At 45.0% G+C, this 13773-nt stretch overlaps 1 protein-coding gene across 1 annotated transcript in view; it reads right to left on the reverse strand.

Annotated features, from left to right (window-relative positions):
- Nucleotides 1-296: 296 nt before the first annotated feature.
- Nucleotides 297-13773, reverse strand: part of P3H3 (prolyl 3-hydroxylase 3) — a 35785-nt gene continuing 22308 nt past the window's right edge. The window contains exons 8-15 of the mRNA XM_056529221.1: nucleotides 13739-13770; nucleotides 10929-11053; nucleotides 8500-8595; nucleotides 6947-7094; nucleotides 6661-6778; nucleotides 4792-4867; nucleotides 3491-3631; nucleotides 297-968 (exon numbers count right to left, since the gene is read on the reverse strand). Of these exons, the coding sequence (XP_056385196.1) occupies nucleotides 783-968; nucleotides 3491-3631; nucleotides 4792-4867; nucleotides 6661-6778; nucleotides 6947-7094; nucleotides 8500-8595; nucleotides 10929-11053; nucleotides 13739-13770 (922 nt within the window). The 3' untranslated portion in view covers nucleotides 297-782. The remainder of the gene's footprint in view (nucleotides 969-3490; nucleotides 3632-4791; nucleotides 4868-6660; nucleotides 6779-6946; nucleotides 7095-8499; nucleotides 8596-10928; nucleotides 11054-13738; nucleotides 13771-13773) is intronic.

Here is a 13773-nt window from a genome sequence, read left to right on the forward strand (position 1 = left end):
AATGCAAGTCTGTGGGAGGGGGCGTGACAGCCGCCACGCCCCCTCCCATAGACTTACATTGAGGGGGCGGGGCATGATGGCATGAGGGGGCAGAGCTATGACATCACGAGCTCGCGGCTCCAGCATTCGGAACAGCTTGATCCAAACGCTGAGCAGCGGAGTACGCCTTTAAGGGCCCGTCAGCACTATGAATTTATCCAAAGAAGAATTGGCGCCCCTGGAATCTGTACATATTTCACACAAAATGTAACGGCAGAAATAAGCATCTGGGGGGGGGGGGGGTTTGGGGGGGGGGGGGGGGGGAGAAAAAAGTCACATTGTACAAATGGGATTCCGCTGCCAAACTCTGCCGAAACAAACCTTTTCATACTTTTGATAGACATTTGCGCTGCAACTGAAAAATAAAACAGACAGTTGTGCAGAGAGTTACACATTGCGCAAAAATCTGCGCTACTGATAAATTGCCCCAAAGTATATTAGAAAGCTGCAGAACATTTCATTATACACTGACACCGCTTCAGCTTCATTCACATAAATCTGGAGCCCCCCTTTAACCCTGGTCATGTGACCCGCACAGCACCACCATATTATTCCATATATATCGTCACAATGTTCCCCCCCAGCAGTTCGTTAACCTTTCCCAGACCACCATTTCAGTTAACTCTTTTCACACCGGATACATTCAGTGACCCTCCACCCAAGACCTGGCGGGCCTGATTTGCAGAGCAATAGTTCATTAACCCCTTCCTTCCCATCTGGCGGGGCTGCATTATGCTCAGTCTCTAAAGTTCATCTCTGATGTTCCTGGAGACTCGTCTCCTCTGCTGTCGTCCTGTTGGTTTCTCATTTTCTTCATTTCCAGACGTCCCGGTCCTAGACACCTCCCTCCCGTTCCTGGAGTTTTTGCTTTCTGTTTCCTCAGTTTTACTGACCTCCCCTGTCACTATCCTCTTTGCTTGTAATCTTTCCTATGAGGACAAAAAAAAACAAGAAAAACACATCTGTACAGGACGCCATATTAGACACCAATACCGATACGTAGCAACTATTTGAAATATGGCGAACATTATGTGCTGTTTGTAGTCCTTTACTCTCTTCACGACTACAGGACATGTAGGCTTATGTTCAGTCTACTTTCCTAAAGTACACAGATGTCAAACAAGGGCTATGGTCCACATTTGGCCTGCCAACTCATTTTTTGTAGCCTGTGAGGTCCTGTTTGAACCTCGTAGGCCACAAAATAATGACCTGCTGATGGCTGCCCCCAGTGCTTTCTCCACCTCCTCTACCAAGTGTTGGCTGCATTCTTTATCTCGGCTATTTTCATAAGGGAAGCAGCCAGTTCGTGAACGTACAGGACGCAAAGAGCTGAGCAGAGGGGGCAGGAGCAATTTGCGGGTCTACATCATCTTAGACAGGGGATTGGTATGTGGGGGTGGCCTAGGGCTGGGCGGCATGACCAAATGTGTATCACTGTATTTTCGTAACTTTTGGCGGTTCCATGGTATGTAACAGTATTTCCCTCCCCCTTCCAATTAATTATCAGCCTAGCGCTGCGCTGTCCCCATCAGGGTAAATACTCACATATCACCTGCAAGCGCTGCCCTCCTCGTCCACCTATTTGTTGCGGCCACCGGCACTCTGTACTGTGCGGTATCCCTATGCCCGGGCTGCAAACGGTAAACAAAATAAACTAACGCACGTTCCAACGTCTGCCTTACGCTGGGGACGGGAACGTCGGAGAGCCATCAGCCTATCACCGGGCGCAGCGATGTTCCGCCTCGGCCAGTGATAGGCTGAGCCCACTGTCATGTAAGTAGCCGGCCGGCTTCTTACATGACAGTGGGCTCAGCCTATCACTGGCCGAGGCGGAACATCGCTGCGGCCGGTGATAGGGTGACGGCTCTCTGACGTTCCCATCCCCAGGAAGCAGGTGAGGCCGGTATCGGACCAACGGGAGGAGAGTTTAAGTTTATTTTGTTTATTTTTTGCAGCCCGGGCATAGGGATACAGCATACAGTCAGCGCCGGCCACCGCAACAAACAGGAGGGCGAGGAGGACAGCGCTTGCAGGTGATATGTATTTACCCCGATGGGGACAGCGCAGCGCTGGGCTGATAATTAATTGGGGGGGGGGGCAGAACAGCGCTCACGGGTCACATATGATTAGTTCCCCGATGTGGGGACAGTGCAGTGCTGAGCTGATAATTCATTCATTCCCGAGGGGGAGGGGTCAAACCGGTATTGCGGTATGGGTTAAAATTCATATAGTGCAGCACAAAAATTTTGGTATTCCGTATGAACCGGTATACCGCCCAGCCCTAGGGTGGCCAACTATTTGGGAGCAGTTTGGGGGGGTCCTTACTACTACAGTGATCCCTCAGCTTACAATGGTCTCAACATACAATAGTTTCAACATACAATAGTCTTTTCTGGACCATTGTAACTTGAAACCAGACTCCCCATACAATGCTACAAACAATACATATCTGTGAAACGTGTCAATGGCCGGAAGAACTGACCAATAAGAATGGGCATTCACTGGTTAAACCCCTGTATTACTGAAGTGTATGCACTGACTGGTGTCTGGTAGCGCCCCCTACAGTACAGGGAGGTATTACATGTTCTGTACTCTTTACCTCTGCTTCTTTGGACACCAGGTGAGGGCGGCTTCATTTTACTATTTTTAGTACATTGTGTGTTCTGTACAGGACCCTGAAGAAGCTTATGTCCTCTACATAGACCAGTGTTTCCCAAAGAGGGTGCCTCCAGCTGTTGCAAAACTACAACTCCCAGCATGCCCGGACAGCCGAAGGCTGTCCGGGCATGCTGGGAGTTGTAGTTTTGCAACAGCTGGAGGCACCCTCTTTGGGAAACACTGAAATAGACAGTGATTTACAGCTCCCAGCAGATCTTTCTTTTATATATAAGGATTTGCTTTATCTATATTAGTTATCTACTTATTTCTCTTTAATCCTCCCCTTTTCCGATTTTTTTGGATGACATTTTGGTGGCTTCAGAACAAATTACCAGGTTTCCATAGAGTTCTGGTCTCAACATACGATGGTTTCAACATACAATGATTGTCCTGGAACCAATTAATATTGTAACTTGAGGGACCACTGTATATGGAGGGAGTGTGGGGAACCTAACTATTTTATGGAGCAGGGTACAAATCTCCCTATGGAGATTAAACTGGAGCCATATCAGTTGACATCCAGCTTTCCCAGACAGATATAAAACTTGAAAACAGTGGGAGGTGTAAATAAAGGTTTTAGAAAAGTTGGGGGCTCATCCGGGATAGTAGGTTGGTTTTCAGAAGAAAAAAAGTAAAGTAAACAGCATTAGAATAACATGATAGGGACCTAACCCAGGGGGGGGGGGGGGCAAATAACTTTAGTAGAGATAATGGTTCAAAAAACAAGACACACGGATGTACACGATGCCGGGACACGGGTCCGGCTCTGACATTTACTTAGCACTGGTGTTACCTGTTCAGCATGTTCCGCTGATCCTGTGAACGACAATGTTATCGCACAACTTCTGCCCTGAGTCAACGCATGAACCCCGTAGGCATTCTCACCCCCCGAGCTGAACAAGACCAAGCGGCCGCAGCGTGGGCGGACCTCTGCCTGCTCAGAGAAGGAAGAAAGGGACATTTTTTATATACAGGTAGTTGAGGGGAAAGGTCAATTTTAGGTTCTGCAATCACTTTTCTGAAATCACAAACAAATCTACATAAACAGGTATATACACACACACACACACAGACGGAAATACGGCCAACATATACACACATCTATGCACGGGGACTGCAGGCAACGTACGCCTTCACCGGATCTACATTTCTGGATAATTTGGTCTAAGGTGGTAAAGGGGTTAAAAAGTCACCCTTTAGCCACCGCTCCGAGTTCATTAATAGACGTGCTATGGCGACATCCCCCGTACATTGAGAGAGCATGACGTTGCAGCTGATCACCAGCCTTAGCAGGCTCGGCCCTGTCTGCACGCAGCATCACATGTTCATCATACGGAATGTCATTGGAAAAGGGGAATCGGCCATATATGTACACATACATTACTCCGAAAGTCTAGTGGACAGAAATAGTGATGTCACTGCGCCAGGGTGCTGAATTAAAGGGGTAGTCCGGGAAAAAACATTTTATCCCCTATCCAAAGGATAGGGGATAAGATGTCTGATCGCGGAGGGCCGCTGCTGAGACCCCCATTCTATGCGGGTGCTGAATCTCCAGTTTCGGAAACCTCCGGGGTTCCGGCACTGGGGACGTGACGTCACGCCACGCCCCCTCCATTCATGTCTATGGGAGGGGGCGTGATTGACATCACGCCCCCTCCCATAGACATGAATGGAGGGGGCATGGCGTGACGTCACGTCCCCAGTCCTAGAAACACGGAGGTTTCCAAAACTGGAGATTCAGCACCCGCATAGAATGGGGGTCTCAGCAGCGGCCCCCCGCGATCAGACATCTTATCCCCTATCCTTTGGGTAGGGGATAAAATGTTTTTGCCCGGAATACCCCTTTAATTTTCTTTAAGATGGTCAGCTGACCAGAGGTATATAAAAGTTATCTGTTCATGTTGCATAGTATTTATAAAAAAAGAAAAAAGAAAAAGAAATGATGATTTATGTATATGTTTTGGATTTTCTAGTTGGGTTTGTGTTATTGTTATCTCTTCTCCTTTAGAATATTAAATCAGCAGCAGCAGCTCCTACAGGCACTCAGAGGTACTACACCTAATATTCAGCTTTTCCTACGATTTTTCCACTCACCGTGACTGTTGTCCCATCCAGTTCTGTGAAGAAGATGTCCCCACCTAGAAAGTCGTCATTCAGATACAGCAATCCGCTAAGGGAAAAAGACGTAAAAGACAGTTTATATCGGGTATATATACACAGAACCAATCATGATTACAATAATGACCAGATCTCTTTAACCCTTGCTAGACTGGGCCTATACTGACCTTTGTGACCCCAGGATTTAAATTTATTTTAAAATTTTTGTTGCATTCTAAGGGCCATTACTTTTATTTGAATAAAAAAAAATTATAATGATGTTTTTGTATGAAGGTTTGCTTTTTGCAGGATGAGTTGTATTTTTTATAGAACCATTTTAGTGTACATATTTATTGAACAACTTTTATAAGGTTTTTTTGTAGAAAACAAAAAAAAAAAAAAAGAAGAACAATTCCGTCATTGTTGCTTGTTTGCATGTTTGTTTTCTGAACAAGTCATATTTGGGGTACATAAAGTATTTTTATTTATTTATTTTTTTGGTTATAACATTTTTATTATGACAAAGAATAAATACAATTACATTACAAAGAAACATAACTTTACATTTCATCAACCCCACCTCCCACCCTTACCACCAGAAGAGGGGGAAAAAAAATTAAAAAATACATACACACACACATATATATATATATATATATATATATACATACATACATAGAGTATTTAACAACTCTCTATACTCTATTGTTTTCTGCATTTTCTGTGGTTTAAATAAAGTATTAACTTTATTTTTCAATATGCAGGATGGGTCTAGAGATGAGCGAACTTACAGTAAATTCGATTCGTCACGAACTTCTCGGCTCGGCAGTTGATGACTTTTCCTGCATAAATTAGTTCAGCTTTCAGGTGCTCCGGGGGGCTGGAAAAGGTGGATACAGTCCTAGGAGACTCTTTCCTAGGAATATATCCACCTTTTCCAGCCCACCGGAGCACCTGAAAGCTGAACTCATTTACGCAGGATAAGTCATCAACTGCCGAGCCGAGAAGTTCGTGACGAATTGAATTTACTGTAAGTTTGCTCATCTCTAGATGGGTCTAATGGGATCAGACAGGATTTGAAAAACATGACTGCTTCATAATAAAAACAGCACCACACCTGTCCATTGGTTGTGTGAGGTATTGCAGTTTAGCTCAAATCACTTTAATGGGGGTCTGCTACAATAACAGATACCACACATGGACAGATGTGGCACTTTTATTAGAATGACGCAGCCATGCCAGAAGTTATTACTGATGCAGGGTCTGTGTCCTTCCCCAACCTCCAAAATGATCAGATTCTCAGTACTGCAGCCTCTGGATAGGGGATAAGATGTATGATCGGCAGGGGTCCCGCCGCTGGGGACCCCCGCAATCTCTGTGCAGTCACTGGCATTCTGTGCCGGGCGCTGCCTCAGACGGGGAAGTGAAGTCATGGCCATGCCCCCTAGTGACAACACGCCATGCCCCCTCCATTCATGTCTATGGCACAGAATGCCAGGGGCTGCACCGAGATCGCGGGGGTCCCCAACGGCGGGACCCCTCCGATCATACATCTTATCCCCTATGCTTTGGATAGGGGATAAACATGTATAAAGCCGAAATACCCCTTTAAATTGGGTCATTAAAGTATACTTTACATGGGAAAAACTATAGTTAGATATTTGATGTTACAGGCCCAAAGGTTGAGGTATATTGTCATCAGAAACTCTCAGTAGTGCAGCCTTAGGCTTTGGGGCCTTTGACTTTAATCAATCACATCTCAGCCTAGACGTAAGATATAGAATTTTTTTTTCCACATTTTTAATGATAGGTCTGCTGACATGATATATTCATATTGCATGCCGGCAGCAGGCAATGTCCACCTACCTGTAGTCTCTATGGATGTATGCGGGGGGCTCCCGCCAGCACTTCTTTTCCTCTGGGTCCAGGACACAATTGTCTGCATGAACAGGATGGCTGAGATCTGAGCGCTCCTCCTGTTCTCCTGATACCCACAGTAAAAAGAGGGGACATAGTAAAAAAAAAATCAGGTGACACAGAGTAGGTTACCTAAAAGGACCCAGCAATAGACACGGAAGGCACTGCAGAACATGTTTGTGCCTATATAAATAAGGAAAATACAGAAACTATGAAAAACTAAAATCTCAGTTACCCTCAACGGCTGACCAACACACAAGCTGAGAATACGAGAAATGTAGTGTCTTGGTCTCAAAGTATGACTGCGCCAGAATACGAGTGCGCTCAGTGGCATGATACAGAAAGTGAGCACGGTTGCGATCCACCAATTCTGATGAAATCATCTGGAAAAAAAAAATAAAAAATCATAAGGATATGGAGTCACACTCAAAATCATAATGGAAAACCACACTACAGGCTGATCCAACTTTATGTAATGTCCTTAAAACAAGTCACAATGAGGCTCAGTAGTGTATGTGGCCTCCACGTGCCCGTATGACCTCCCTACAACGCCTGGGCATGATCCTGATGAGGTGGAGGATGGTCTCCTGAGGGATGTCCTCCCAGACCTGGACTAAAGCATCTGCCAACTCCTGGACAGTCTGTGGTGGATGGAGCGAGACATGGTGTCCCAGATAGGCTCAATCGGATTCAGGTCTGGGGAACGGGCGGCCAGTCCATAGCATCAATGCCTTCCTCTTGCAGGAACTGCTGACACACTCCAGCCACATGAGGTCTAGCATTGTCTTGCATTAGGAGGAACCCAGGGCCAACCGCACCAGCATATGGTCTCACAAGGGCTCTGAGGATCTCATCTAGGTACCTAATGGCAGTCAGGCTACCTCTGGCAAGCACATGGAGGGCTGTGTGGCCCCCCAAAGAAATACCACCCCACACCATTACTGACCCACCGCCAAACCCGTCATGCTGAAGGATGTTGCAGGCAGCAGAACGTTCTCCACGGCATCTCCAGACTCTGTCACGTCTGTCACATGTGCTCAGTGTGAACCTGCTTTCATCTGTGAAGAGCACAGGGCGCCAGTGGCGAATTTGCCAATCTTGGTGTTCTCTGGTAAATGCCAAATTTCCTGCACGGTGTTGGGCTGTAAGCACAACCCCACCTGTGGACATCGGGCCCTCATACCACCCTCATGGAGTCTGTTTCTGACCGTTTGAGTGGACACATGCACGTTTGTAGCCTGCTGGAGATCATTTTGCAGGGCTCTGGCAGTGCTCCTCCTTGCACAAGGCGGAGGTAGTGGTCCTGCTGCTGGGTTGTTGCCCTCCTACGGCCTCCTCCCCGTCTCCTGATGTACTGGCCTGTCGCACCTCCATGCTCTGGACACTATGCTGAGAGACACAGCAAACCTTCTTGCCACAGCTCGCATTGATGTGCCATCTCATGTCAACACTAGAGTGAAAGCACCGCCAGCATTCAAAAGTGACCAAAACATCAGCCAGGAAGCATAGGAACTGAGAAGTGGTCTGTGGTCACCACCTGCAGAACCACTCCTTTTTTGGGGGTGTCTTTCTAATTGCCTATAATTTCCACCTGTTGTCTGTTCCATTTGCACAACAGCATGTGACATTGATTGTCAGTGTTGGTTCCTGAGTGGACAGTGGGATTTCACGGAAGTGTCATTGACTTGGAGTTACATTGTGTTGTCTAAGTGTTCCCTTTATTTTTTTGAACAGTGTCCATTGAAAAAGGCCATTTTGTTGGATCCTCAAGTGTTTCCCAGGTGGTACCTGAAGGGCTTGCAGGACGGTCAGGCCTTGGATCCGCTCATGAGAAGTGTAAGGTGATCGTCTTCTCTTGAAAGCTTCACCGGAGGCTTCGGCTTCCTGGGAGCAGACAAAACATACGTATGGAAAGCGATATCAAATTTTGTCAGATCATAATAAAGTCACGGCTGTGTTCACCATTCTGCCCCCGCTATGCAAGTCTATGGGAGGGGGCGTGACGGCCGTCACGCCCCCTCCCATAGACTTGCATGGGGGGGGGGGGCGAGGTCACATGGGGGCGGAGTCATGACGTCACGATACTCTGGCCCCGTGGTCACCACCCGAGTGTTTGTGAGCTGGCGTGCATCTCAAACAGGTGGGTGGCGAATACAAGATTGCGGGGGTCCCCAGCGGTGAGACATCTTATCCCCTATCCTTTGGATAGGGAATAAGATGTCTCAGGGCCGGAGTACCCCTTTAAGTAGTGAAAGGATGCATTCACCCAATAGATTTGAAGAGAAGGGATTTATTCACAGACAGCATACAGCGGGTAGAAAGAGAGGGGCAGCCTTACAGCGCTTTGAGGCTGCTCCTCTGTTTCTACCCGCTGTACGTCTCTATGCTGTATTTGAATAAATCCCTTCAAGGCTGTCCAGGCATGCTGGGAGTTGTAGTTTTGCAACATCTGGAGGTCCGCTGGTTGAAGACCACTGTGACCTATACTTTACATTGTAGTCTAAATTTCCCTCATTTAAAATTGGGTGCGTCTTATATGCCAGAGCGTCCTATAGGGCGAAAAATACGGTACTTTTATGCTACTCTAGATCCCCAAAGATTTTGGCCTTAAACTCTTTTACTATTCTAGACCACCAGGGAGGTTAGGACCAACCATTGACCACCAACCATTAACCATGTTAGCATTACCCTAAACCCCAGCAATCTTACCATTAACCCCTTTAATAATCCACCAGAGAGGACATTTACTTCTTCATTACTCTAGTCCACCAAGGAAGCCGACATTGACCTCTCCTCTACCCTACCCTACCAGGGATGTTAGGATTAACCCCTTTACATTAACCCCTTAAGGACTCAGGGTTTTTCAGTTTTTGCACTTTGGTTTTTCCCTCCTTACCTTTTAAAAATCATAACCCTTTCAATTTTACACCTAAAAATCCATATTATGGCTTATTTTTTGCGTCGCCAATTCTACTTTGCAGTGACATTAGTCATTTTACACAACAATTCAAGGCGAAACAGAAAAAAAAAAATCATTGTGCGACAAAATTGAAGAAAAAAACGCCATTTTGTAACTTTTGGGGGCTTCTGTTTCTACGCAGTGCATATTTCGGTAAAAATGACACCTTATCATTATTCTGTAGGTCCATACGGTTAAAATGATCCCCTACTTATATAGGTTTGATTTTGTCGGACTTCTGGAAAAAATAACTACATGCAGAAAAATGTATATGTTTAAAAATGTCATCTTCTGACCCCTATAACTTTTTATTTTTCCACGTACGGGGCGGTATTAGGGATCATTTTTTGCGCCGTGATCGGAAGTTTTTATCGGTACAATTTTTGTTTTGATCTGACTTTTTTATCACTTTTTATTCATTTTTTAATGGTATAAAAAGTGACCAAAAATAAGCTTTTTTGGACTTTGGAATTTTTTTGCGCGTACGCCATTGACCGTGCGGTTCAATTAACAATATATTTTTATAGTTCGGACATTAACGCACGCGGCGATAGCACATATGTTTTTTATTTTCTTATTTACACTGTTTTATTTTTTATGGGAAAAGGGGGGTGATTCAAACTTTTATTAGGGAAGGGGTTAAATGACCTTTATTAACACTTTTTTTTGCAGTGTTATAGCTCCCATAGGGACCTATAACACTGCACACACTGATCTCTCCCATAGGGACCTATAACACTGCACACACTGATCTCTCCCATAGGGACCTATAACACTGCACACACTGATCTCTCCCATAGGGACCTATAACACTGCACACACTGATCTCTTACACAGATCACAGGCGACCCCGCTTCATATCGTGGGAGCCGGTGTAGGATGTAAATATACGTCCTGCATCGTTAAGGGGTTAAAAGGGGTACTCCGACCCCAAAACATCTTATCCCCTATTCAAAGGATAGGGGATATGATGTCTGATGGCAGGGGTCACGCCACTGGGGACCCTCACAATCTGGCATGCAGCACCCACCTGTAAGCACTGCAGGAAGCGCTGGAGTTCTGCCTCCTGACCACAGGGATGGAGTATCGTGACGTCATGACCCCGCCCCTTGTGACGTTACGCCCCGCCCCTTGTGACGTTACGCCCCGCCCCATCAATGCAAGTCTATGGGAAGGGGCATGACAGCAGGGGCCGGAGTACCCCTTTAATCTGTCTGACCTATAATATATTTCGTACATTCTCTGCTCTTCCACTTACCTGCACCAGCCCCAGTAATGCCTCGCACTCCTCGTCGGTGAGGACCCCATCCATGGTGACTCTGGATGTCCCGTTCATTTGCCTTGGAGTCAGTGTCACCGTCACCTCCTCATATGGTAGTTGTCCTGCAGATTATATATATGGAATATTAATAAAATAAAGCATAACTCTAGTTATATTAGGGCTGGTTGTATCATACTGTGAGAGTACTGCATCATGGTGCTGTATTTGTCACATGGCACAGACCTTAACTATTTAAGGACCGGGCCATTTTTTTGCACTTTCGTTTTTTCCTCCTCACCTTCTAAAAATCATAACACTTTCAATTTTCCACCCACAGACCCATATGAGGGCTTGTTTTTTGCGCCACCAATTTTACTTTGTAATGACATCAGTTCACCACAAATACGGCAAAACCAGACAGAAAAAAAATATTTGTGGGTCAAAAAAAACAAACAAATCCTATTTTGTACATTTTGGGGGCTTCAAATTCTAAGCAGTGCAATTTTCTGTAAAAATGACACCTTATCTTTATTCTGTAGGTCCATACGGTCACAAGGATACCTAACATAACTACATGCACCAAAATTAATATGTTTAAAATTATAATTTTCTGACCCCTATAACTTTTTTTTTTCTGTATATGGGGCTATATGAGGGCTAGTTTTTTGCACCGTGATCTGTACCATTTTTGTTTTGATGGGACTTTTTGATCACCATTTATAAATTTTTGTTTAGGGTATACAAAGTGACCAATAATATGCAATTTTGGACGTTGTTTTTTTTTTACGTATACGCCATTGACCGTGCAGTTTAAAGGGGTACTCCGGTGAAAACATTTTTTCTTTTAAATCAACTGGTGCCAGAAAGTTAAACAGATTTGTAAATTGCTTTTATTAAAAAATCTTAATCCTTCCTGTACTTATTAGCTGCTGAATACTACAGAGGAAATTCTTTTCTTTTTGGAATGCTCTCTGATGACATCACGAGCACAGTGCGCTTTGCTGACATCATTATAGTAATAATAATTCTTTATTTATTGTTGTCCTTAGTGGGATTTGAACCCAAGGCCCCAGCACTGCAAGGCAGCAGTGTTAAACACTGAGCCACCATGCTGCCCTTAGCATACATCTGCAATGTACGGTTGCTAAAATGGACAGAGATGTCAGCAGGGTTCCAAAATGAAAAGAATTTCCTCTGTAGCATTCAGCAGCTAATAAGTACTGGAGGGAACAAGATTTTTTTATAGAAGTAATTTACAAATATGTTTAACTTTCTGGCACCAGTTGATTTAAAAGAAAAAAGGTTTTCACCGGAGTACCCCTTTAACCCCTTAACGACGAAGGACGTAAATGTACGTCCTGGTGATGCGGTACTTAACGCACCAGGACGTACATTTACGTCCTAAGCATAACCGCGGCAGGTCCCGGCTGTTGATCGCAGCCAGGGACCCGCTCATAATGGCGGAAATCAGTGATCCCGCGGATGTCCGCCATTAACCCCTCAGATGCCGTGATCATTATCGATCACGGCATCTGCAGCAACGCGGTCACTTAATTGGATGATCGGATCGCCCTCATAACGCCGCTTATACGGAAAAATGAGTGATGGCATTACAACGGACAACTGGTCGCGCAAAAAAACAAGCCCTCATACTAGTCAGTGGATGAAAATATAAAAGTTATGATTTTTTGAAGGCGAGGAGGAAAAAATGAAAAACATAAAAATAAAATTTTCTGCGTCCTTAAGGGGTTAATTAACATTATATTTTTATAGTTCAGACATTTACGCACACGGCGATACCACTTATATTTTTATTTACATACTTTAATTTTTTAATGGGAAAAGGGGGGAGGGGGCATTCAAACTTATTAGGGAAGGGGTTAATTCACATTTATTAACTTTTTTTTTTTTTTTTTTTTTTTACACAATTTTTTAGTCCACCATAGGGAACTATTACATGCAATATTCTAATTGCATACACGGTTCAATGCTATGCCATGGCATAGCATTGATCAGTGTTATCTGTGCTCTGCTGCTCCCGCCTGCAGAGCCTGGTTGGAGCATCAGACCAACAATCGGATGGCAAGTAGGCAGGTAAGGGCCTTCCCGCCATCCTCTAAGCTGATCGGGACACCGCGGTTTTCCCGCAGCCGGGATTGTTTTTTAATTTTTATTTTAGATGCCGCGATCAACTTTGAACGCAGCATCTAAGGGGTTAATGCTGGACATCAACGCGATTGGTGATGTCCGGTAGTAGCCACGGGTCCAGGTGGCTGATAGCTTTCGAGACCCCCCCTGCTATGATGTGGGGTCACCTCCTGACCCACGTCATAGAAGGGGAACGGGATGAGGGCGTACAGGTACGCCCTTCGCCCTTAAATGGGAACTCCGGTGGAAACAAGTAGAAAACAAATGTTTTCAAATCAACTGGTGACTGAAAGTTAAACAAATTTGTAAATGACTTCTATTAAAAAATCTTAATCCTTCCAGTACTTATTAGCTGCTTTATAAAACAGAGAAATTTGTGTATTTCTTTTCTGTCTCTGCTGACACCTCTGTCCGTGTCAGGAACTTTCCAGATTAGAATCATATCCCCATAACCTCTCCTGCTCTAGACAGTTGCTGACATGGACAGAGGTGTCAGTAGAGAGCACTGTGGTCAGACAGGAAAGAACTTCAAATTTCTCTGTTGTTTAGCAACAGCTGGAGGCACCCTGTTTGGGAAACACTGGCTTCAATATATATTACATGATTACAGCATTAATCTGGACTGCGGAACTATACATGATACAACATAAGGTACTCACCACCCGCTTCCTCCGTTGCTGTTCTCTCAGCTCTA

This window comes from Hyla sarda, chromosome 7, assembly GCF_029499605.1.
Source record: "Hyla sarda isolate aHylSar1 chromosome 7, aHylSar1.hap1, whole genome shotgun sequence".
NCBI classification, from domain to species: domain Eukaryota; kingdom Metazoa; phylum Chordata; class Amphibia; order Anura; family Hylidae; genus Hyla; species Hyla sarda.